Source organism: Triturus cristatus, chromosome 12 (genome assembly GCF_964204655.1).
Source record: "Triturus cristatus chromosome 12, aTriCri1.1, whole genome shotgun sequence".
NCBI classification, from domain to species: Eukaryota; Metazoa; Chordata; class Amphibia; order Caudata; family Salamandridae; genus Triturus; species Triturus cristatus.
In genome coordinates this window covers 285578443-285605013 of record NC_140595.1, presented here as the reverse complement: position 1 = coordinate 285605013, position 26571 = coordinate 285578443, and the positions used below count along the sequence as shown (strand labels likewise).

Below are 26571 nucleotides of genomic sequence, written 5' to 3'. Positions count from 1 at the left end.
TGTGAGAAAGTCTCCCTGGCAGAGGAGTGGGAGGACTTGCTGTAGGGTGACCATGTGAAAATGGTCTGAATGTATGTAGGCATTTAGAGGCCGGAGGTCCAGAATGGGCCTGAGGGTCCCGTCTTTCTTTGGTATTAAGAAATATAGGGAGTAAACCCCTAGATTTTGCTGATTGATGGGGACCTGCTCTATAGCGTGTTTTTGGAGGAGGGAGAGTACCTCCTGTTTGAGCAGTGTGGAATGTTCTTGAGACATTGGACGGTGCCTTGGTGGGATATTGGGTGGGGTAGATGTTAGCTCGAGACAGTACCCTGACCGTATGATTTGGGTCACCCATTTGTCCGATGTTATGGACTCCCATGCGTGGATAAAGTTTTGTAGTCTGCCCCCGACCGGAGTGGAATGGTCTGGGGGGAGCGGAGGGAAGTCATTGTGTGGGCGGGGTGGCAGAACGGGTGGTGTTAGTTTTGCCCCTGCCCTTATTGTTGTTGCCTCTGTAACCACCCCTTTGGTTGCCCTTTGAAAAGGTATTTTGAGGAGGGGATTTGTAGGAGGTAGAGGTGCTATCGGTGGAGAAGCCTCTGCCTGTGCCACGAAAGGAGGAGCGTCGAAAGGAACGTTTAGAGGCTTGTGTTTGGAGTGCCCCCATAGACTTTGCTGTGTCTGTGTCCTTTTTCATCTTTTCCAACGCTTCGTCTACCTTGGGCCCAAAGAGAGTTTGTTGGTCAAAGGGGTGATTGAGTATGGACGCCTGGACTTCAGGCTTAAACCCTGAGATCCTGAGCCAGGCATGGCGACGAAGCAGGACACTGGTATTTATGGCTCTAGAAGCAGTGTCGGCTGCATCGAGGGCACACTTAATGGAGGTGTTTGTAATTAGTTTACCCTCCTGTATTAGCTCATGAGCCCTACGCTTGTGTTTCTCGGGAAGGTGCTGCATAAGAGCCTCAAGTTCATCGTAGTGTGCTCTGTCATAGCACGCAAGTAGCGCTTGTGTGTTTGCAATGCGCCACATGTTAGCAGCTTGAGAGGCGGTGCGTTTGCCAGACGCGTCTAGGAGTTTGGATTCCTTGTCTGGCGGTGGGGCTTCTCCTGAGGACTGGGAGTTAGCCCGCTTTCTAGCTGTAGAGACAACTAGGGAATCTAAGGGAGCAGGGCCCTTAATGTATGCAGGGTCTGTGGGTGCCGCCTTGTACTTTTTCTCTATTCTAGGGTTTAGTACCCTGGCCCTGACAGGGTCTTTGAACACCTCTGCGGCATGCTTGGTGACACCCTTAAGCATGGGTAAAATAGAAGTGGATTTGTCCTGTATGTCAAATGTATCCAGTAAGAAGTCGTCTTCCACTGGTTCAGTGTGCATGTCCACCCCATGGTAGTGTGCTGCTCTCTGCACTAAATGATGGAACCCTAAGGAGACGGCCTGGATGGGTATAGGTCGTCCTGAGGTATATCGGGTACATCAGGGTTATTGTAATCCTCCCATGGGTCTGGGGTCCCCGGTGGAGTGGAATCCATTGGGGCGTCCGCCGGGTAATTGTCCGGGACCCCGTCATCCGGATCTGGGGACGGGGTCGGAGAGTAATGAGGTAAAGGTGGCGGAGACCTGGGAGGGGGAGGGGGTGGAGGAGGTGGAGGAGGTAGGGGAGGCGGTAGTGGGGAGGGCACTCTGAGGGGAGAAGTAGCAGAGTCCTTCCGTTTGGGCGGTGGAGGAGGAGCCGGAGTATCAAGGCGTCTTTTCTTGATAATTAAAGTCAATAGCCCAGTCTTTGGATCTTTGGACAGAGTCTTTTGTAAAGGGTCTGGTGTAAACAGAGCCAATGGTGCCGAATCGTCCGTCGGCACCGGTGATTTCGGAACCGAGGGCTTCGATGGTTTGTGTGCGCCATGCTTTTTTGGGGCCTCCGATTTTTCGGCGTCGAAGGAGTTTTCGGCGCCGGAGCGTCGGTGCCGACAGATTTGTGTTTGTGTTTGGTCGGCACCGAGAGTCCAGGCTTCGGCACTGGTGGCTTCGGAGCCGAGCTGGATATTACTTTCTTCGGTGCCGGATGCTGTTTTTCGGCACCGGGCGTCGGCTGGCTCGATCCCGAGCTGCCGTGAGACTTTGGAGGCTTCGACACCGGGCCCGAAGGTGGGGTGATAAAAGCTTTGGTCTTGGTTTTGCCCAGGCCGGCAGGCGAGGGAGTAACCTGAGTCTCTTTGGTTTTGGGCGCGGGGGTGGGAGGGGGCACAGTACTCACGACCCGCTGCGCCGGTGTGATGTCCTCCACGTCGGAGTCGTCGGCCTCGGAAGCGCTGACGACGTCTTCCTCCTGCTGGGTGTGTATTTGCCCTGAAGCTTCGGCGCCGTCTCCGAAGATGTCCGGTGGAGCTGCAGACGATGAGTGCGCCATGGTGCGTCGACCTTTTCGATCCCGGATGGTTTTCTTCGATCGAAAAGACTTACAGGCGGGGCAGTCTCTGGCCTCGTGTTCTGGAGAGAGGCAAAGATTACACACCTGATGGAGGTCGGTGTGGGGAAATTTAGACCCACATTTTGGGCACTTTTTGAACGGAGTCCTTTCCATCGGCCGGGACCGGAGTCGAGGAGGGCCCGAAGGCCGGTGCCGAGGTACGGGATGGAGAAAGTGCCGCTTCGAGAAATGAAGATGATGATGAAGAAACTCGAAGAAACGAGGATTTTCCGTCGAGGCTGGAACCGTAGAAGTTCGAAGCCGGAGCACGAAGTATCACATCCGAGCCCGATGGCGGAAAAAAACAATCTGAGGATGGAGCCGAAGCCCATGCGCAGTACGGACCGAAGGAGGAGTCACCAAACTCGTGACTTCCAAAGACTGTCCAAGAAGAAAAACAAACTGCAAACATCCGGGCCCAACACCAGATGGCGATCTATGCTAAGTGTACAATCTGCAGCTCATATGCCTCGAACTGCAATGTTTCTTGAGAACCTGTTGGCAGGGCTAGGCCAAAGCGCAAGGTAAGAGGGTGCGGGGCCAGATAGTAGGGGAACTATGTTGGCCTGTGGCAGGTGAGGTCATGATTGATGGGAACACTTTGGATTATTTTACAACATCCTGTAATACCAAAATATCATCTACATCACTGGGCCCTCCAAGGAGAACAGGCAGCAAGTTGAAAAGAGATTGAGGTGGCACAGGGTAGGGGACAGTCCCTGATACGTGGTCCTTACCTGTCAACTACCAGCGCAGGTGCTTTGAGTGCAAGCTAGCACAGCACACTTCTTGGTTTATTTGATGTCCAACTTGTGACATAATAGGCTGAATTAATATTTATTTCCCCTACTGATTCTGCAGAAAATCTGTGATAATATCTAGCTGTGCTCCTTTTGTTTTGACTTTGACATCTCCAACCAGTCAGGAGTAAACTTAAACATTGCTTGAAAAATAGTATATGAAGCTTTGTGTGTTGGCGATAGGGGCAGTGGGGTGGAGAGAGTCCCCCATACCACTTTAGGCTTTAGATCTATACAAACCAGCATGGACTAATTTTGCTGGGGTGTCTCTGTGGTGCCTAAAGCTATGTGTATGGTGTGAGTGGACTCAATCAGAACCCAACCTGAAGGATCCTTGAAGACCAGGCTGAAACTGTACCCTGGCATAAGAGTAATTGCCAGGACGAGATCCTAGCTGCCCTAATCTCTATCCCAACGCTACGTATGAGAAAATCAGCAATATCTACTGACAGTGGGTACTCCTGAATGACCAATAGTGCTTGGAAAGAGTGAGCATGTCTTACATGTGTGAGAATCATTTGCATGCATCCCAAGCTATCAATTCTACTGCATTCGTTGAAACTCATCCATTTTACAAAAAGAAAATAAGGGGTATTGAATACGAACTAATCCTAAAACTATTTGGTAGCCTTCTGCGCCATAAGCTATGACATCTTTCTCACCAGACTGGAAGAACAGCAAATTTAAGGATCTGCACGGATCAGAATTGCCTCGTTTCTCTTAGACACAACACAATCGGCCTATATTAGTGTTTCCCAAACTAAGGTGTGTCGCAAGCCTATTTTTTGTGGATTGTGAAAGTCAAAGCAATAAATAAAGATATCTTTTAATTTTGTATTTATCTTGTCATATTTGCTGCGCTCAGGGCCACCTTTAGCGCTGGTAGAGCCCAGTGTGAAAATTAATTTTGCCACCCCCCCGTCCCTTGACTGCCTCCTCGATTCTCTCACTACCACATGTAAAAGTTCCCCTTATCTCTCCTATCATAAGATATTGCTAAGCACAAGGCCCCCACAGGTCAGTGCCCAGTGCGGCTGCACCAGTCGCACAGCCCTAAAGCCGGCCCTGGCTGTGCTTCAAAGACAGAGGTCTAATGTCAGGCATTGTCTTCTGGCAAACTGCTGCTTATGTTTTTTAACATGGTGATTGGTGTGTGCAAGCTCCTCTTGCTCTGTAGTCAGAGAAAGAAAAGTGAATCATGTGACATTTGTGTTGGGGTTCACAAATTGTGAAAGGAAAGGATGCAGCATGTCAGTTTTTAATACACAACAAAATGTAAATATCCATGAAAGAACTGTACGCATTCAGCAGTAAGGAAAGCAAAAAGGTAGTAGATTTGTTTTATAATTCTGAAGTGTGATGGAAACAAAGATTTTAATAGATTTTTTTTTTTGTAAACATAACCGTTAACTTGGTGATGCACAAATGAAATATTCACTGAAACCCGATTACCACACATTATAATTTCTGTGCAACGAGGATTTATCAGTAAAAGTGAAAGTCTTTGCAAATTAAGTGGTCATTTATGTCTCATGTCCTAGGTGCATTGCGAAAGTTTGGCATTCTGAAAATTGGGTTGTGGTTCTAAAAGGTTTGTGAAGCATTGGTTTATACAGCACACTGCCCCTCAGAAACCTTCCAAGTACATTACATCATCTGCCAAAGCCAGTCACCATTACTCAGCCACCACTAATTGTTTATATCCACCTCTTTGGCAGGACTACCCACAACGAATAGTTTCTTACCTGTCGGTGTAGTTTTGCAGCTTGAAGATCTTTCTGGATTCACTATGCTGTGCATTATTCCGCGATCTGGTGGTTGGGTCCAGATTCGTAGTTTTTCTTTTGTTTTTTTTAATTTTTTTTGTAGCCCAGATGGGCGTCGACGTCCCACCATTTGGTGCACCTCTCGTGACGTCGTCGTGCTTCCTGCGGAAGTCCCACCTTTGGGGCGCCATCTTCGGGTTCTTTCCCCCCCCTTTTTTTTTTTTTTTACCCTAGGCGTTCTCTTAATTTTCCTTTTCCAATTTCTTTTAGTATTCCACTAATTCTGTTATTCCATGTCCTTCCACCTCTTTCTCCATCCTCATCTTCCTGGCGGAGGTGGGTGGGTTCGCTAGTGAATCCAGAAAGATCTTCAAGCTGCAAAACTACACCGACAGGTAAGAAACTATTCGTTTTGCAGCGTGAATCTTTCTGGATTCACTATGCTGTGCATAGACTTTGTAGCGGTTTGTTATCTTTGCGGCGGCTGGGTGGTAGAGGAGTGTTGGCTGTTGAATATGTGTTGAAGCACCTTCTGTCCTACTTGTGCTTCCTTGTTCATCTGAACGTCCACGCAATAGTGCTTAGTGAATGTGTGCACTGAAGCCCATGTTTCCGCCAGGCATATGTCCTGAATGGGCGTATTTGCCAGAAAGGCAATAGTTGCTCCCTTCTTCCTTGTGGAGTGGGCTCGTGGCCCCTCCGATAGCTCCTGCCCTGCTTGTTTGTGGCAGAATTGTATTGTCAGTGCAATCCATCGTGGCTTTTGTCACGGGTCTACCCAGAAAACTAGTTGCAAAGGAGACAAAGAGCTGCTTGGTCTTCCTGTGCTCTTTGGTCCTCTCAATGTAGTGCATCACAGCCCTTCTAGCGTCCAGAGTGTGCAGTGCCCTTTCTGCGCTTGTCGTGGGGTTTTGAAAGAAACTCGGTATCTGAATTGTCTGGTTCATATGGAATGCCGACACCACCTTAGGCATGAAGTGTGGGTCCGTTCTTAGAACCACCCTGTCCTTGTGTATCTGGATGTAGGGCTCTTGCAGTGTCAGTGCTTGCAGCTCGCTCACTCTGCGCAGCGAGGTTATCGCTACCAGGAAGGCTGTTTTCATTGTCAGCATTTGCAGCGTGGCCTTGTGGATGGGTTCAAACGGCTCCTTCATAAGCTCGGTTAGGACCACGTTGAGGTTCCATGCCGGCGGCGGCATCCTCTTTGGAGACGCAATTCTTTTCGCCCCTTCCAGGAATCTCTTTACTACCTGTGACGTAAAGAGACTTCCTCCTCTCTCCCCTCGTGTGTAAGCTACGATTGCCGCCAGGTGTACCCTTAGGGAGGATGAGCATAGATTACTTTTTAGTAGGTGTGTGAGATATCTAAGCACCATTGACTCTGTTGTCATTTTATTCAGTAGTTTATTTCTGCTGCACCATATTGTGAACCTTTTCCATTTCTCCCCATAGCATTTTCGTGTTGTAGGTCTCCTTGCCTCCCGCAGCACTTGCATAGTGCTTTGAGGTAGGTTCAGGTGCGCAAACTCTAAGTCTTCAGGAGCCATGCCGCCAGGCTGAGGCTCTCTGGTTCTGGGTGCAGGACCTCTCCGTTCTGCATGGAGAGCAGGTCCTTTCTTCTTGTGAATTTGTGAGGAGTGCCTTGTGCCATTTCCACTATTTGAGAGAACCAAGTTTGCCTTGCCCACTGTGGTGCCACTAGGATCAGTGTCATGTTGCTGGTCCTGCACTTGTCGAGCACCCTGTGTAACAGCGGTATCGGTGGAAAAGTGTAGGCAAATGTCTTTGACCAACTTATCCATAGGGTATTCCCTTGCGATTGCTGTTCTGGTTGTCTGGATGCGAAGTTTTGGCATTTTGCATTCAGGCGTGTTGCAAACAGGTCTATTGTCGGTGTTCCCCACCTTTGGAATAGTCTCTGTGTTTCCTGTCCATTGAGCTCCCACTCGTGGGATGCCGATGTCTGTCTGCTGAGCCAGTCTGCCTCCACATTGTCCTTCCCTGTTAGGTGTATGGCCAGCAGGTCTATCTTGAGTGGGATGGCCCATCTCCAAATCTCCTGTGCCAGAGTGGAAAGGGGGAACGATTGTGTTCCTCCCTGCTTGTTGATATAGAACATGGTCATGGCATTGTCTGTCTGTATCAACACTTTCTGGTTGTATAGCTGTTTCTGGAAGGCCTTCAGGTCTAGCAGGACAGTCTTCAATTCCAGGTAATTGATGTGTCTGACCGCATCTGCCGGAGTCCACAGACCCCTCACCCTGAGTTTGTTCATGTGTGCTCCCCATCCTATTTGTGATGCGTCCGTGGTAATGGTCACAGTTGGGTTTGGTGGTTTCAAGGTCTTTCCTGTAGTTAAGTTCTCCCTGTTCCACCATGTTATCTCCTCTTGCACTGCGTGCGTAACAACCACTAGATCCTCCCAACTTCCATTTGCTTGTGACCATTGCTGTTGCAGCCATTCTTGGAATGGTCTCATGTGAAGCCGTACATTGGGGACTAGGTGGATGCATGACGCCATCATCCCCATGATCTTGCTCACTGTTCTCACTGTCAGAACTCGCCCCTTCTGGTAGAGACGCGTCTCGTTCAGCAGGCCTATTGTTCTTCTGTCGCTGGGCATCACTGTTCCATCTATGGTGTTGATCTTCACCCCCAGGAAGATCTTCACCTGCTCTGGTTCTATCGATGACTTCCCCCAGTGTATCGAGAAACCCAGTTCATTAGTGTTCTTGTCAGCTGTTCTGCGTGCTCCTCGCACTTTTCGCGAGTGTTTGCTTTGACTAGCCAGGCGTCTTGGTAAGGGTACACATGAATCCCTTCCCTTCGTAGGTACGCTGCTACTGCTGCAAGGCATTTTGTGAAGACCCTTGGGGCTGACTTTAGGCCGAATGCCAGGGTTGTAAACTGATAATGATCCTGGTTGATGCTGAACCTTAGCAGGTTTTTGTGTCGCCTGTTCATTGGGATGTGCAGGTACGCGTCCTTGAGGTCCACGGTGGACATGAAGTCTCCTTCTCGTATTTGGGGTAGCACTTCTTGTAGTGATGTCATTTTGAATTTTTGTGTCTTTATGAATTTGTTTAGGAACCTTAGGTCCAGGATGGGTCTTAGGGATTTGTCCACCTTTGGTACAAGGAAGTAGTTTCCCTTGTTCCTTCCTCTGCGTGGCACTAGTTATATGGCCTTCTTTTTCAGTAGTTGAAGTGTCTCTTCCCTGAGTTGAGCGAGCTCCTGACCCGAGCGCTGTCTTCTCTTTGGTTTCTTCTTTGGAGGCCTTTTCTCTAACTCTATGCAGTATCCGTGCTGTATGACGTTGAGAACCCATTTGTCTGAGGTTATTTCTTGCCATTGTTGAAGGTAGAGGCCCAGTCTTCCGCCTACCGGTGTTGCATGCTCGTAGGCACTTGTTTTGTGTAACCCCCTTGGTGTTCTTACATTGCGCTTCACCCTTCGGGGTATGCTGTGGGTGAGCGTCCTTTTGTGTGTGTAGTCACTTAGATGAGGGTTGGTCTCCCCCTCTCCTCCTTTGGCCACGTCCGTTTCCTCTCCCTCGAAAGGACTGGCCTCGAGGCTGGTACTGCCAGTTCTGCTTCTGCTGTCCCTGCTGGCTGTGACTGTCACCCTGCTGCCCGTGCTGGAATGTCTGGTGCGACGTACCCTGCTGGCTTCCTCCCCTTCCGTAGGGTCTCCGATTTGGGGTGCCTCTTCGCATTCCTCTGAATTGCAGGGCTCCCATGAATCTTGCTGTCTCATTTTCCTTTTTCAGCTGGGTGAGCTTCTCGTCCACCGTTTCCCCGAACAGCGTTTCACCATTGAAAGGGGTGTTCAGTATGTTATTCCGGACTTCCTGCTTGAATCCAGAAATTCTGAGCCAAGCCTGCCTCCTTTCCGTGATCCCTATGGCCATCAGTCTGCTCGAAGTTTCCGCCCCGTCCAATGCAGTCTTGATGCATGAGTTGGCGATATTCTTCCCTTCCTCCACTAGATGGGAAGCTCTTTGACGGTACTCTTCTGGGAGATGCTGGACTAGTTCCCCCATCTCATCCCAGTGCTGGTACTGGTGCCTGTTCAGTAGCGCGTTTGAGTTTGCCGTGCGCCAGTGCATTGCGGCGTTTTTCTACCTTCCTTCCAGTGAGGTCCATTCTTCTGCTCTCCTTATCAGGAGGTGGCCACGAGGGCGCCGGCACATTGGCTCTTTTCCCGGCCGTGGAAGCAATGATGGAATCTGCCGTGACCGATCCCTTGATGTAAGGAGGATCCTGCGAGGAGTGCTTGTACTTCTTTTCCGTTCTGGGTGTGATGGACCGGCATGTTCCCGGGTCCTTAAACGCCTCCTTCCCTTGGTTCATCACGCTTTGGAGCATGGGGAGGAACTGGCTCCTCGTCTGGATGGGGAGCAGAGTTTCGAGTAGAAAGTCTGCTTTCGGCTTCTCCTCATCCAATTTCACACCGAAGGCTGCTGCAGCACTCTTGACGGCCAAGTTGTACGCCCCGATGTTGTCAGGCGGCGAAGGCCTCGAAGGATACGAGTCCACGGTCTCTTCGGGGTTTTCGGTGTCGATGTCCTGCCATTCCAGCTCCTGACTCGTCGACGGCGCCGAGCCGTAGAACAACTGCTGATCCTCATCATCACCTTCTCCCTCATAGTAGGTGCCTTCCTCCTCCTCTTCAGGACTTCTCGACTGTTCTTCGGCGTCAAAATCCCCTTCTTCCTCGATCTCCACGACCTCCGTCGTCGGGACCGTTGGGATTTTGAATTGTTTCATTCGTCCGTCGAACTCCTTCTTCCTCTGAAGGATGCTCTCCATCTCCGCCTCGAGCCTTCTCTTTTTCTTCTCCATGCTTGAGATGCGGTCTTCGGCACCTGGGAGTCCTTCTCGAAGGATCCGCTCGGCCTTTTGTCCTTTGAACCACTGGCGGACATCGAAATCTTCGGCGCCGGTGTTTCCTTCGAGGACTTTGACTCATTTTTTCGAGAGTCACCATCCGATTTTCTGGGCCCTTTCGGTGGTTTTGTACTCGACGTGTCTCTTACCTCGTCAGGCGTTTTCTTATCGGTCTCTGCGACCGTGAAGACATCAGGTCCCTCGGCGATGTTGTCTTCATCGTCGGTTGATAGGCCCAGATCGTACAGCGACGGGGCCTTACCCTTGCCTTCCATGCTGAAGTTGACTCTCCTCTGACGTTCTCTCACCCGGAGAGTCTTCGGCGCGAAGGCGGAACAGGCGTTGCAGTCCTTGCTCTCGTGGTCGAACGGCAGGCAAAGGTTGCAGACCGGGTGTTGGTCCTTTTGCGCGAACTTGTGGTGGCAGTTAGGGCAGAACTTAAATGGTGTCTTGTCCATTGCGCTCAGAGCCTCTGAGTGCGCATTTTCCTCTGTGCGTCGAAGAATTCGAGGATCCCCTCCTTCTTCGTCGTCCCGGCTGTAATACCTTTCTCTCTGTAGTCTTCTAAAGGTTCTCCTTCGATGAAACTCGCGTATTTTCCTTCTTCCTTCGTCTAAAAACTCTGGAGCTTCTCGATGACGATCCAGACCCAACGGCGGAAAAAAGAATCTGAAGATGGCGCCCCAAAGGTGGGACTTCCACAGGAAGCACGACGACGTCACGAGAGGTGCACCAAATGGAGGGACGTCGACGCCCACCTGGGCTACAAAAAAAGAAAAAAGAAGAAAGACTACGAATCCGGACCCAACCACCAGATCGCGGAATAATGCACAGCATAGTGAATCCAGAAAGATTCACACTGCAAAACCAAGCTGATGACAATCAGATCATTTTCGAAATAACGAGAACAATGCCCTCTAGCAATCATAATTTACTCATCTGCCATTTATGATGTAAATATAAGGGTGAATTGATAGTACCTAAAATGTATTCCATACAAAACAGACATTGTAAGTGGTGTCAAAGAAGGAAGACTCCCCAACATTTTTTGTCAGGTATCATGGGCCCCTTTCTAATCATCATCAGGCTGTAAACAATGTAGGTGTACCAGTGGGCAAGATCCTGTCTTGGAGATGCACAAAAACAAATTGGTCCAAATAGGTTTCTTTCCTCTCCATACATTATTCTGCGTACAGGTGGCAGGTGGTGCCTTTCCTATCACATGACTAGAGCATGCACTCACTATTCTTTGGCTGTCTGGCATCCCTTGAAGGAAAACTCAAAAGGCTCTATAATGCTGCAGCCAGGCATCTAATACACCTGAGACGCAGAGCACATCTTACTCACCTTATGCACATTTCAGTGGCTCCCAGCCACCTAGGGTGTCAAATTAAAATCCCTATGCATCATGGTCTGAGTTTACAACAGCAAAAGCACAGAATTTCATGTTTGAAATATCTCACACTGACATTTGGGAAAGTCCAGTCAGTTCCTAATTTGAACTGGTGGTTGCCGATGGGGGATCACAGGCACTTATTTTGGGGACCAGCACTTAAGTTTCTGCATCAGCCATTTACCTTAATCAAGAGAGGGAAAACAAAAAAGCGGAAGGATGAAGGAAGAGAAAGAGGGAAAAACGTTACAAAGGGAGAAAGCAGGAACCTGTTAAGATTGTGATGGACGGACAAGCAGTGTCTGGTCGTGGATTAAAGAGTCTCAGATGAATTTAAGATTTCTCGGCCCTGGTATTCAGCATGCCGCCATTAAATTGCACTGGTTGCAAGCTTCTGGGCAGACTTTTGAGCACCAGCACTCTTTCTTTTGTGAATTAAGCACTGTGTGTACCTAATTAAAAAGCCACACTAAATATTATAATGACTATAGGTAGACACAAGCCTAAGTAGTTTAAATATGGCACATCTCCCAAATTCACTACACATGTTAAGGTTTTTTCTGATGTGCAATTTGGGGTAACAAATTATTTGTGTGAGTTAGTGATTTTAATGATGCATATGGCAGTAACCGATGAATTAACAAATTTGTCCTTTAAATTATATGATTATCTCATATAGAAATGTGATGAATAATGTAGAATAATAGTGCCACTTTTACGAGTGAGACAGCCTAATTTTTAAAATGGATGCAGCTTTTGGTGTTTTGTTCATACTGCTCCTGCTTATTTCCCCCTCCCAATCAGCTAGCCGCTGAAAGTCTTCTTTCCCTACAGTAGCCATGGAACACAGGAGAAATGACATCAATGTACTGGAGTATTAGGAAACATGTATTGTGAATGAAACTTTCAGTGTACCATTTTGAATGATTTCAGATGGTAGGTCCGATGAAGGCGTGTAGAAGAATACAATTCAATGAACTATTGTTAAGAAAACGTTTCATATTTAGGGGTCGATTATGATGCCGGTCGGAAAGCATTCCGAGCTAATATGTCTCGGAAGGGTTTCTGACCAAATCAGATCCGGGGAGTCCAACCGACCGATTAGGATGCTGCAGGATACGGTTCGGTCGGACTCCCCTTGAATTCAATAGGAGCCTGTTTTCCGACCGAATACACATGCCCCCACTGGAGAAAGGGGTGGGTGGGGGAAATTGTGCACCCTGTGGCAGGCACCCCTTGGTGCCTGCCACACTGTGCATGGTCTGAAAGGCGGGGTCCCTTGTGTACCCCACAGGCCCCATTCGGAAAGCTCTGGGTGAAGGGAGGTTTGCTATGGGCCCCCAAAGTCAGATTCTGACAGCCAATTCAAGTCGGAACAACAGATTCGGAAAGGCTGTCCGAATCTGACATCATAATCAATTGGTCGGAAACGCGGTCCGTGGACCTGTACGAGTTGGCTCCGAATCAATCAATCAATCAATCACATGTTTGTTAAAAGCAACTACTCACCCGTAAGGGTCTCAAGGCGCTGGGGGGAGGGGAGGTGCAGGTTCCAGTCCATCAAGGTGGGGGTCTGTTGAAGAGCCAAGTTTTGAGGTTTCTCGTGAAGATGGAGAGTGATGTTGTCTGTCTGAGGTGGAGTGGTAGGGCGTTCCAGGTCTGGCCGCGAGGAAGGAGAAGGAGCCGCATCCTGATCTGGTCTTTCTGGCATGGGGGACCACGGCGTAGGAGAGCTGGGCTGATCGTAGGGTCCCTTGGGGTGCATTGAATTTGAGTCGGCTGTTCAGGTATGCTGGTCCAATGTTGTGGAGGGCTTTGTGTGTGTGGGTGAGGATCTTGAATGTGATTCTAGTCTTGATGGGGAGCCAGTGGAGTGTGCGCAGGTGGTGGAAGATGTGGCAATGTCTTGGCAGGTTGAAGACCAGTCTTGTGGTGGTGTTCCGGATGTTTTGTAGCATGCCGGTGAGATTTTTGTTCATTCCGGCGTAGAGTGCGTTGCCGTAGTCAAGTCTGCTGGTGACGAGGGCGTGAGTGACGGTCTTTCTGTGCTCAAGGGAGATCCATTTGAAGGTCTTGCGTAGGAGGCGGAGGGTGTGGAAGCAGGAGGATGCAACGGCGTTGATCTGGCATCCATTTTGAGCTCGAAGTCCAGGATGATTCCAAGGTTGCGTGAGTGGTCCATGGGGGTGGGATGTGGGCCCATGAGGAGTACTTCTGTTTTGTCGGTGTTGAGTTGTAGGCAGCTGCTTTTCATCCATTTGGCGACAGCTTCTATGCCTTCTTGAAAGTTGTGGTTGGGTTCGTTGGATAGGGAGAGGAGGAGTTGGGTGTCGTCTGCGTATGAAACAATGTTGAGTCCGTGGGTTCGGACAATGGGGGCGAGGAGAGCCATGTAGACGTTGAAGAGTGTGGAGCGGAGGGAGGATCCCTGTGGGACTCCGCAGGTGGTTGGTGTAGGGTCAGAGAGGAAAGGAGCGAGCCTGACCCGCTGCGGTCTGCCGGAGAGTAAAGAGTGGATCCAGTCGAGGGCCTTGTCCCGGATCCCTGAGTCGTGGGGTCTGCTTGTTAGGGTGTGGTGGGAGACTGTGTCGAAGGCCGCTGAGAGGTCGAGGAGGATGAGGGCTACTGTTTCTCCTTTGTCCAGTAGGGAGCGGATGTCGTCTGTTGCGTCAAGGATGGCCGAATGACTCGTTTCCTGCGAATGCCGTCAGGACCCGACTCTGAAAGTCAGAACACCTTACAAACATCGTAATCGGTGGTTCGGAAAGCTTTCCGAATTGGTCAGAAAGACTGGTTCTGAATTGGATTTGGCAGACCCAAATCCAATTCGGAGCCTTTCCGAAAATCATTGTAATCGACCCCTAAATTGTACATCTCCGGGGTGCAGTTGCTAAGGAAACAAGAAGAAGATTTCTCTTACCTTAAAAAAAAGAGTTAGTGTTCAGATTCCTTTCAATTTTACAAAAGTGTTTTTGATTTGCCAATGTGATCTAATCATGATCATCATACTTAATGAAGCGCAATTACACTCCTTTCCCAGGCGAACAGCGGATAGCAGGATTCTCCTGTAAATGTTTCTTCCATTTTTCCAATTTCAAAAATAACTATTCCAACTTTTCAAATGAGTTTCATCATTATCGTTACACACGTACGATGCTGATGTTTTCATTGTTTCTAATGCAACAGATATGCCCATCCGGGCCTTTTTCTGGGCACGATAGAATTCACCACACATCCTTGGTCATGATAAATAATGTACCCAGTGCATTTCAAGCCTTTGGCGGCTCTTCGTCAGGGGTTTACTATGAATAAAAGAACAATACCATTGGATTAATACTTCAAGCTCCCATTGCCTTCACAAACAGTAACACAAAAGATGCAAAATAGTGCTATCGCAACTAGCCGCGCATAGCGTTTTTCCCTCTATGACCGTAACTTTACACTTCAGCAGTTACCCTGAAAGAGCCTCTACCCTACTCCCTCTCCCTTCCCATGTTAACTTTCCTATTCTTCGATGCACCCGACTAAATGTTCACCCTTGTAAACCTGCTGCTGACTTCTGTAAACTACAGTGCGCTGTGATAAACAGTGACCCAAGCTGCTCTCGTACCTTCATGATTTCTTCCAGTGGCGTAAACTTCTTCACTTGTATGGCCCACAACAAGACAGCATCTCGTTCGTACCTGATTTTCCCCCTCTTTAAATTAACTATACGTAACTCCGCCCCTCACACTTAACCGGATGTACGCAGGTACGAGAGCAGCTTGGGTCGCTGTTTATCACAGCGCACTGTAGTTTACAGAAGTCAACTGCTGAAGTGTAAAGTTACGGTCATAGAGGGAAAAACGCTATGCGTGGCTAGTTGCGATTGTACTATTTTGCATTTTGCATCTTTTGTGTTACTGTTTGTGAAGGCAATGGGAGCTTGAAGTATTAATCCAATGGTATTGTTCTTTTATTCGTAGTAAACCCCAGACGAAGAGCCGCCAAAGGCTTGAAATGCATTGGGTACATTATTTATCATGACCAAGGATGTGTGGTGAATTCTATCGTGCCCAGAAAAAGGCCCCGATGGGCATATCTGTTGCATTAGAAACCAAGAAAACACCAGCATCGTACGTGTGTAAAGATAAGAACATTAAACTAAAATGATTTACCTCATTTGAAAAGTTGGAATAATTATTTTTGAAATTGGAAAGATGGAAGAAACATTTACAGGAAAATCCTGCTATCCGCTGTGCGCCTGGGAAAGGAGGGTAATTGTGCTTCATTAAGTGTGGACAGAGTACGAAAGAGCTCCAAGGCCATGCAGTTTGTAGGAAGACACTATGACAACGCTCTTAAGCATCACAAATGCACAATATTTAAGGGTAGCAATACAGCAGGTAAAATGTGAACCAACATAAGCAAAACAACTGCACTAAAATCTAAGTCAGGGGAACAAAGGTCTAGCAACAGTGACGTAAGAGATATTATGAAATCATTCAACAAAGGTCTTTATGCAGAAGAGTATACCATTGCTAAAGAAAAAATCCCTCAAACATGCAAAACATTCTACTGCTCAATGCAGATGAGAAAGCCCCCTCAGGTTTTTCAATTAAAGAAGTAATGAGACCAATAGTGACTCTAATAACCTTAATAATAAATCTCCTAGCCCAGGTAGCCTCAGTCAAATTTTACAAACTATGGCAACAACTTTAGCACCAAAACTCTGATCTATCTTCCAGGAGTTTCATAACATTGGTACAACAGTGGCAACTATAGTAATCATACACAAAGAAGGCAAAGACCATACATCCCCAGCAAACTACAGGGCCAGTTACCTAGCAAACGTAGGTTGTAAATTCTACACCAAAACCTTGGATCACAGGCCCAAAAAATCATCCCACAACTCATACACCCAATGCAGTCAGAGTTTCTCGAAAGTAGACCCTTGGGACGCAACACTAGACTATTATTATTTTTCTTATGATTCGTTTCCGTACAACTTGTACACTATCTAAACAACCATTCCCATTGGTCAGGACAGCATTAGTACCATGAACAGCGGGCACGGTCATAGAAATCTCCAACAATACTTGTTCAATGCATCTGACAAACTCCCGATGGTGTCAACGCCACACCTCTCACTAATGCATTACTACCATTCAACACCATCCAATATTTATTATTGTATTACTTACGTGGCAGATCTATCTTTTAGAACTTTGACCGTCCCCAACTTTTTTTTTTGTCTTCTCCACCCCCACAACTCTAGATTATCAGGATGTATAATCGGATACAAACAAAACAGATTTCCCTAGACACTGGGAAAGCATTAGACAGTTGAAGCTTCCTTGAGGAGACTCCTTCCAGTTTCCATTCTGGCCGAAGGTTTATAAGAGCAACAATGGCCTTGTATCATAGACCCAAAGCAGCATCTAGAGTCAATTGGAAAACTTAAAACTGAACAGAGGTTCTAGGAAAGGCTGCCCACTCTACCTGCAAATATTTATGCTACCACTTTGAACCTGTCCTTCGTGTTTTTCGAACAAGGCAAAATCAAAGGTACCAATATAGGAACAAATGGATGCAATGCTGCCACGTGCGTAAATGACAATCTTGCAAAATCAAAGGTGGAGATATAGGAACACAGGTAAGCAATGCTGTCACTTACGTAGATGACATAATCTTGTTCATTTTAGCTGTAGACCGCTCTCTTCCGGCAATGCTACATTTGATTCAAGAGCACTTATCTGTCTCCGGCCATTCACTAAATAAGCACAGCTCTGAAAGTGTGCCACTGAATGTACACTGCAAATCTACAAAGGCATATACCTCCATCCTGAAATAGCACAACACCATTTTACATTCTGAGACCCATCATTTACTAAGTATGTACAAGGAACAAGAACCCTTACTGAAAAAATAAGAATTATGTTCTTGAATGCTTCGCAAGACCACTCCACAGCGCCATGGGCCATACTTTCACTACAGCAGCAAAGGAAGTGTGTGCGGAGAAGAAAACTGTGCACTGCCCTGAAAAGACTCCATTTAGGACTGAATGGGCAGAGGAAGCCTCAGGTTAACCAGCAGCCAAGGCGGGTCAGTGTCCGCTAACCTGGTCAGGGGATGAGTTGAGATCACTTAGCAGTGCAGAAATGTTTATACTCATACTACTGCAGCAGCAGCTCTAGCGCAGATGCACACCGATGGATTCCAGTGCTCTTAATATGGTGGCTTCACATTCACAAGTGGCTGGCTTGAAGTGGAAGAGTGTCACAAAGGACATGAAGCAGCAAGGGCGATTGTGCGTTAACCACTAGCTGCTGACATTCATTCTATTCTATCTGGTCCGGAGGTCTTGAGTCTGAATGCCAAACACGACTCATTAGGCATGGCATGTGCTTTCAACGGGCCAGATAAGGCAGCAGCCTTACGGCCAGAGAGAGTGATGGTACGCATCATTTACAAAGAGAAGTGTGTGGGGAGCACTTTAGCAGGCAAAATTATATTTTGCTTGGAGACTCAAACATCCGCACCCTATTCCTGTCAGCAAGAACTGGAACTGCTGACCACCTGTTATTTTATACAAAAGGGAAAACTTCAGAACAAGATGCTATTTAGAGGAGTTATTAAAACTATGAAAATATCCCATGGCGAAGATCCCAAAATCACAAGACGCAACAGAGTCTAAACAACAATGAGGTTCCCACCACCGCCTGGCCGAAGTACTTACCAATGTACTGTGGGGTCCCGCACAGACTTTTAAAGGTCACGCCAACATCAATTTTCTGGGCCAGGCCAAAGTCAATGATCTTGATCTTGGGCTCCGGGACTTCTTTTTCCAGCAGCATCATGTTCTCTGGCTTCAAAGATAAGAGAAAGAAGCATTGGCAAAATCTTTGGTTCTTGGTTTAATATGCAAAAGCATGAAAATACACCCTCGTACATGTGTGCGTTTGCGCATCTGTTAGCAACGAGGAGCCACAGAGAGGCAGGAAGATCTAAATTAATCCCCCACTCGAAGCAGTAGGATACACTCAAGCAACCAATAGTATTAGGGTTGAGGGAAATCCTTCCATGTGAAGGGTAGGGCTGTGACTGACAGATTCTCAAGGCATATGTGAAAGGGGCTGGTTAAATAAAGCCTAAGATTGAAATGAACTGATCGAAAACTACAGAATGCATATTGGGAGGAATATCTTTATTTATACATCCTTGCTGTCAACCAACTTTAAAATGAGCAGAGTAGGACAAAAATAATGTGTTATACATTTTATTAACGAACACACAGAGAAAGCAGATGTAATGTGATAGGCTGATCAAATTTTGTTATAGCTAGAAGAACATTAATAGTTTAAAACAATTGCAGTGTCGCTCTTACTGACCACAAGATGTCAGTCTAATCCATGAAATATTTGGAAACATTCAGAACTGTCTGAAAAATGGTTACAGTCCCAAAGCATATTGAAATGTTACCAAAATTAGACAGGAATTAGGCTCTAGGAGAACACTTAATCACAATAAGAACCCCGAAACACAGTAAACTGATGAACAAGTAAAGGGTCAGGAGTCATAGAATCGAGACTTAAAAAGAACACACCAGACGAACCCCACCCAGAAGGAAGAGCCAAAGCCGATATGTCAACGAGATCTGGCCGTTTAGAAAATATGCTTTCTTGTTTTGTTATTTTTAAGAAGCATTTGTATAGGGTGCACTGGCAATTAGCATGTCCTCACAGTGTCCTGAAACAAGTGTATTTTCAGAACTATCCTGCAGTATATTGCCTAACGCCAGTGTAATTTGCGAGTAACTCCCGGGTTTATCGGTTTGTGGTACACCACTTTCTGCAGTCCAGTGTATTAACCATATTAGCAGCACCGCCTGAATATTCAATAACTGGCTACTAGGACGCAGGACCCCACGTTCTAAGTGCAGCTACTTGCCACACACAATTTTGCAAAGGCGATGCCATCTTTAGCAATCTAGGAAACACTTAAGGAATAAGTAACAGCCTTCTCGTCTCAACCAATTAAAAACTCAACCGACACCATGATAACCCAGACACCAGGATATACACAACCAACAAGATGAGGAATTTTCACCCCAAATTAATGACTGTAGACGTCTTAAGAAACATCACAGGATTGTTACTGCTTTAAAAAAAAAAACGTTTTCAGAAAAGGAGGCAAAATGCATCATCACCTTGTGAACGGTCAGAGATCTTATGCAAAACTGTTGCAATTCCTTCAAAGTCACAGGAGTTTGGGCGACTCTCCTGAGCACATTTTGTCATTCTAATAAGTATATTATATTATATTACATTATATTATATTATCCAAAGGTAAGATACTGCACAAACTGTGCTTTATTTGTGCTGGTGGTTGCAGTTGGTGTTGTCACTCATTTTTGGAAACCGCAACTTATTTGTTATCATCAAACTTAGACCCTGAGCAAGAGAGAGAAAACAAGGAAGCAGAAGGAGAACAATAAGGAAATGGTGCTAATAGAGACAGAAGGGGTAAAAATGAGCCTGCAACAATAAAATTAAGAGACAGAAAGTGTAGTACAAACTGTAGTGTGGTTGAAGAAAGAACTGTGCTGTGGGATCAAAAGTAGGAACCTAACTCTGTTATTCAGCAGTGCCAGTTGCAGACTCTTTGAACTCATTCACGTATTCCTTTTTTCAAATTAAGCAGTAGCTACTGTTTTCTTTCAAAGTCTTGAAGCACACAAATTACTCAGTGGAGCTCATTTAACAAATTTTACAACACAGCATTTACGCTGTTGTCTGTTTCACCTTTGTTGTCTCTTTTTTAACATCGACTTTACTGTATTTTAATCATATAGAAGAGCACCAAGAGCCAGAAAATCCTCCAAAAGCGATTCTAAAAAGTAAATAAATGTACATACATTTACCCCTTTGAGAGCCAGCTCTAATTGCACCATGGGAGCAAATCTGCCCAAAATACAGAGGGAACATACATTAGGATGGTAAGCCTAACTTGAAAAAGAAAAAAAAGTGGCATGGCTCTTGTCAGGCGGCCATTGCAGAATGCACCACCCATTCCCCTAGCCAGAGCCTGCAATGACAGTACCAACACAACTACTTTCCATCCCGCTCTTACGAGTGTGACAAATCACACTATTACAGGCCTCCAAAGCTATACGAATGGCCTGGGCAGCAGGTGTTAGTCATTTTTCATGTATATTGATTTAAGAAACAAATAATAATGTGGTCATCTCTAAATTAGACAAACAGCACCACCATTTGGCAGACTGTAATAAGTGCCAATGTTGACAATTAAGTGTCGGTGGTGGGCACCGGAAACAACCAGCTCATATTAAGCACTAGAGAGAATGCTTGTATTGATAGTAGCACATGTAATGGTACAAGTTATTTGCATTGCTTGCTCACAGAGCCATTAATGACCATCATCAATCATATTCACATAATCGTTCGCCTTTGTGTCCCGTCAAAATTGATATGGATTGCCCCATTACACAGACTAAGTAACTAAGACACTGCTAGCCACAAAAAACATGTGCGAGTATAACTATCTCACTAGAACAAACGGTGTGTGGTGCAATAATTTATTTAAACATAACAACTGCCATTTGGGTGGTATTTGATTCATTTTTGTGCTATCAGTGTCATATATAGGGACAGACCATGGTCAATCAGCTTGGCCCTGCCTAAAAAATATGGATTATCTAGGCCGACTGGCAGGCTACTTTCCCTTTGAATGGAAACTATATTTCAACTCTCGATCTAACTAACTAACTAACTAACTAACTAACTAACTAACACACACACCCAAACACCCACCCCCACACCCCCCCCCCTCCTGTATATGAGTATATTAATTTATTGGTTCATGACTTCATAGCACCATACAACAAGCATTGGGAAAGTCAATAGGTCTCGCCTTTGGAACCTTATAAGTATTTAGTTATGCAGTGCAATATCCTTGGTGCAACAACATCAACTGTTGCATAGCTAAACACTTATAAGGTGCCAAAGGCGAGACCTTTTGGCTATGCCAATGCTTGTTTCCCAACTTTCAACGCGGTCCTCAGTACGGCACCCGTTAGCAATACATTGCATTTCAACCTTAAAACATTCAGTACATTTTTAACCTTAGCCAGAGAATGCCAGAGCTAGAGTTGGAATAGTGAATATGACTCCTGGATTATTTTGGAGGAAGCTGCACTTCCAGTAAATATTCTAGGGTTGGGGTAAGAATAGTAAATTAGCTTCCGACATAAATAAACACTCCGCATGGGTTTTCACATTTTAAAGCAAATTCGATTGAACCACAAGATGGCGCTGAAATGCTGGGCATGTTAATCTACCGCCTGAACCAAGTTACAAAAGCCCGTCATTTCCACAGTGTTTTATTGTTTGAAAAAATATGTAATGGAAAGCGAAAAGTAAAAGCATTTTTTTTTTATTTAGAGCACGACTATTAAAAAGGATGCTTGCAAGCCTCTGTGCAAAATTAAAATTCTATTTTTTTTTATTTTTTTTTGCTTCTCTGTTGCACATTATATTGCTTCAATTATCCAGGGGCATACTATTAAACATGAATGGAAATATTGTACATTTTCTCATGTGCTCTTCCTGTATGTATTGTTTGCAGCCCAAAACGGAAAAAATGTCAAGGCTACTCAAATTTTATATTTTCACGTAGAGCTGAACGCTGGTACAAAAGAAGGGTCAAGCTAGCTTTTTCCAGGCCTTAAGTGACATATTTATGCTATGTTTAAACACCAGCATTTATGTGGCATGATGATCATACCTTCTATATTATCTTTCAGCTTTATTGCAACGTGTGTGATTGCGTCGTGAAAGACTCCATCAACTTCTTAGACCCCAAAAATGTCAAAATACGTACGTTTTGTTAACCTGGGGATGTCTAGGAGGGTGGAGCGCTCGACGCTTGACCAAGTGAAGAAACGCTTTGAAGCTAACAAGAAACAAGCATTGGCCGCGCGGCCGTGAAAGTGACGCAGCCGCGCGGCCTTGAAAGTGAAAGTGATCGCGCGCTGTAAGGGTGCCCGCGAGCGATGCAAGGAAAGCCAGATGGCGCCTGTGCGCGTAACCACACGCTCTAGGCCACACAAAGCGTGTGGTCGAATTTTTGAAGCCCACTAACTAAAATATTCGCCAAGGCAGCGCATGCGCTGGCTCAGGCGAGACCTAAAAAGGGAAGCCAAAATTTCTTGAAGACATTGCCCCTGGCTCCCATTGGGTGTATAGCCATCGCTAAAATGATTATGGTCCCAAGACTGCTGTATCATTTCACAAACCTCGCGGTCATACCACCGCACTCCTTCTTTCGGGAATTAGATACACTGTTCACAGCGTTGATTTGGGGAGATGGACGGCATAGGATAGCCTTATCCACGCTACAACTACCCACAACTCGGCGGGGCCTGGGAGCTCCGTCCTTTGAGGCGTACTTCCTCGCGGCACAACTCCAATGGCTCTCTCACTGGATAGCAGAACAGCACATAGGAGAAACAATTACCGATTAAGGCCGCTTACCCCTTCCAGCTGTCCGGAGGTTGTTTATGACCAGGACCAAACCCTCGCGCACATATCCCCTACAAGTGTCCATAGCCCATAAGTGTATGCTGCGAATACACCGCATGTCGAAGGGAACGTCCCTGTATTCCCCATTACTCCCACTAGTGGGATTACCCCGGAAGGACAAATATTAGATCACGGAGGCCCCCCGAATATGGACGGATCACAATGTGACCGAGGTGGAATCCCTATTTGAAGAGGAACAGCTAAGGACGTTCGCCCAAATGACAGAGTAGTATGACCTCCCACCGGGACAATTCCTTACACATAGACAACTCTTAGATAGCGGCTGACACTACTGGGATCTCCGAGAGGGAGAGCCCCCGACACATCCAGTCTTACACACAATCCTTCGTATGGGCACGGGCAGGCACCTGGTTACTTGGCACTACAAAGCGATCCAAGAGCTGGCCAGTACACCCCTGGACATGTTGCGACACACATGGGAGGATGAGGTGGGACGGGTGTTCCATGATAAAGAATGAGAAAAAGTGCTGGAATACCCCAAAAAGGTCTCTAGGAACGCGCGTTTGCGCGTTTCAAAAACATACAATTCAATATCCTACACCGAGCATTTCTAACTCCTCACCGGTTACACCGTTTTTACCCTGACACGCATTTTGCTTGCCCCTGCTGCCAAACCCAGGAAGTGGACTTTAAACATATGTTCTGGGATTGTCCTATAATCCAACAGTATTGGGACAAGATACAACAGTCACTCCAAGCGACGGTAAATCTCCTGAACATATCCACATGGGAGGCATGCGCCTTGGGACTTTGACGCAAAAAAAAACCCGACAAATTACAGTGGCGTTTCGCGTCCCTGGCTCTCCTTCTAGCGAAGAGGGGACTAGCCATGCATTGGCGAGCCCTAGCAGGACCCCCAGAAGAGGCATGGATATGTGCTATGAAAAAATGGGGCGCAGCAGAGGAGAAGGAACTTAGGGGTGAAAGGGACAGGCAAACATCCCATCTCCATGGAATCGGCACACCTGCTATTTCAATTTACACAGGAAACGACAACGGCAGCAACACTTGAGGCCTCACAACTCCAATCCCAGCACCTATCTCGATCTCCCATAGCACGGATATCAGCCTCCCCGGTATAGCCATTGGACACCCCTATGTGGCCCTGTAGACTCCCCTCCTGCACACGTGAGGATACCGTAATGCGAAATCACAGCCAGTCACATCGCTGCACACCACAATGCACACTCCGATCGCTCCCATTCCTCCCTTACACCCGGTTTCCCCCCCACTGTTCACAGGTTTGTCCCCCCCCCCCCCCCCTTGGCATTTTCGTAACTAAAACCATCCACCAAGGAATACATTTCCGGATCCTGTCAGGGATGACTTACATGGGTAGAGGTGAGGGCGAAACACCAATCCACACCCCCGGGATACAAGCCCAACAAGACTTCGCATGACATAGCAAAATATGCTGAGTCAAACTGGAAGATGACTCCCGGGCTGATGTAAGCTACCTTATCCAAGTTGTATTGATGTATGATAAGACCACTAAATGCATTGAGAAAAATACTGCTAACCAAATGCTCGTAAATGTATGTTATGACATGTCAATGATGCAGTGACAACTTGTACCAGGAAATGTGAAAATCTTAATAAACAAATTTAAATATTGGCACCTCATCAGGAATGATACCATCCTCCGGGAGGTAGCCCCCAGATGCCAGGTATCATCTTCAGGAGAGCAAGGTTGATGAAACAGGAACTGAGAGCAGCCCTGAGAGCAGAAAAGAGGTGCAAAATACCTGGTTGACAGTGAGAAATGGATTTCAAAAGTGTGGGAAATGTAAGGTCTGTCAACATGGGAAAAACACAATACAATATGCTTCTCACATCACATCACGCATCAAGCACATTAAGGGACAGTACAACTGCAGAACAGAACATGCTGTGTATATGTTGAAATGCCAATGCCAGTTGATGTATATTGGTAGTACAATACTACCAGTTCATAAAAGAATCCTTCAACATTTAAGAGCGATTAAAAATCAAGAACCAAGGCTACCCAGTAGCCAAGCATTTTGAAAAAGTAAGTAAGGGGAATGCAGAGGGGCTCACATATTGTGCGATTGATGTGGTTCCCAAGAATATGCGAGGAGGGAACAGGGTGAAAAAGCTGAGACAATTGGTGTCACGATATATTGTAGAATTGAATATCAAGGCTCCAGAGGGTATCAACATCTACATACATGTTTGGAAGTTTCAGCACCTGGGCGGGCATTGTGGACTGCTAAGAATATAGAGTAGGACACACCCAGTAGGCTGAGACAAACAAATAGGCTCCCGACAAAGAGTAAATAAAGGTGATTTTAACTGCAGTAGTAGATATAGTAATAGTAGTCGGTGGGTGAGGCTATTGCGCGTAGCACTTTATGTTTTTTGCAAAACAGTCAGAGAGAGCTCTTAAAAGAGTACTAAAGGAAAGGCAAGCAGTGAGTGTAAGTATGGCACATAATACTCTCTCGCATGGTACCATCGCCTACTGGGGCTGTACGAAGGAACATACTAAGCAATAATACAATATTCCACTGTGAAGGAGCAATCAACTTTCCGGAGCAGAGGTTTTTAAAGTATTTTTAAGATATTGTTTAATATATATGTTATATATTTTTAGTTATACACATATCCTTTTAAACTAATTTAGATTTGTACAATAATATTTATTTGCAATAATACTCAGTGGCTAAAATATTCACCAAACATTTATTGGTTAATGCATTGTAATGTGGTCATTATATTCAGTTCCAAGCTGTGATTATGTGTATACATATGTGGAGTTTATTCAGCTGCTGATTTTTTTTAGAATTAATTTAGTTCAAGAGACTAAGGCCACACATTAGTTGTTTTGCATTTGAGTATGTTTACTCTGTCTATGGTCTCATGGTTTTGCTGGTGCCTTAAATATAGAAAAACAATGGCGTCTCGCCATCATTGAAAAAGGCTAGCAATAGTTGAAACACATTTGATGTTTGGCCGATATTAAAGGACCAAGAAGTACATATTCCACCCGAGTATGTCATTGTCGCCCTTGGAGGCTTTCGAGGAGGAAGGGAAAAGATATACATATAAATATATTGATATAGATAGATCAGGAGTCTCCAACCTTTTCTTTAATAAGAGCTACTTATGATTTATAAAGATCATCTCTAGCTACTAACAAATATTATCTGTGTTGCAATAATGACCACATTAGACAATAAAGCCTTAGTTGTCACTCTGTGCAAAATTACCAGTTGTGAGGTCCTTGGTGAATTAACTGTAATGTCAAAAACACTTCATCCGTTTGGCATGCCTTAATGTGGATAACACAACAGTCATAGTTGCAATGCCGTGGAATCACTATAATAATATTAGTGATAAGTCACCCCAGTGCAGCAGGACTTAACATTCAAATATCAGCATTAAATATATTTTGAAAATTAAACCACTGAAATCACTGGGAAAAAAAAGATTAATTTGAAAGTATGCTTAGGTGAAATACCATTTTAAATCAAGAAAACCACTGAAATTCAACAGTTGTAGTTATCTCAAGAAAATAACTCACCCCCCACATGCACAGTTTTGTCATCAATGATGTCATTGCAAATTCTGTAGTGATATTATCAATGGTGTCAAAACACATATTGTGAGTGATGTAATATGTAGGGTAATTAGTGAATGACAAGGGAGT

At 45.9% G+C, this 26571-nt stretch overlaps 1 protein-coding gene across 6 annotated transcripts in view; it reads right to left on the bottom strand.

Moving 5' to 3' along the window:
• Positions 1 to 26571, bottom strand: part of LOC146775882 (death-associated protein kinase 2-like) — a 668281-nt gene that overhangs the window by 96607 nt on the left and 545103 nt on the right. For all 6 annotated transcript variants that reach the window (XM_085639575.1, XM_085639576.1, XM_085639574.1 and 3 more), the window contains one exon: positions 18017 to 18146. In XM_085639575.1, the coding sequence (XP_085495701.1) occupies positions 18017 to 18146 (130 nt within the window). The remainder of the gene's footprint in view (positions 1 to 18016; positions 18147 to 26571) is intronic.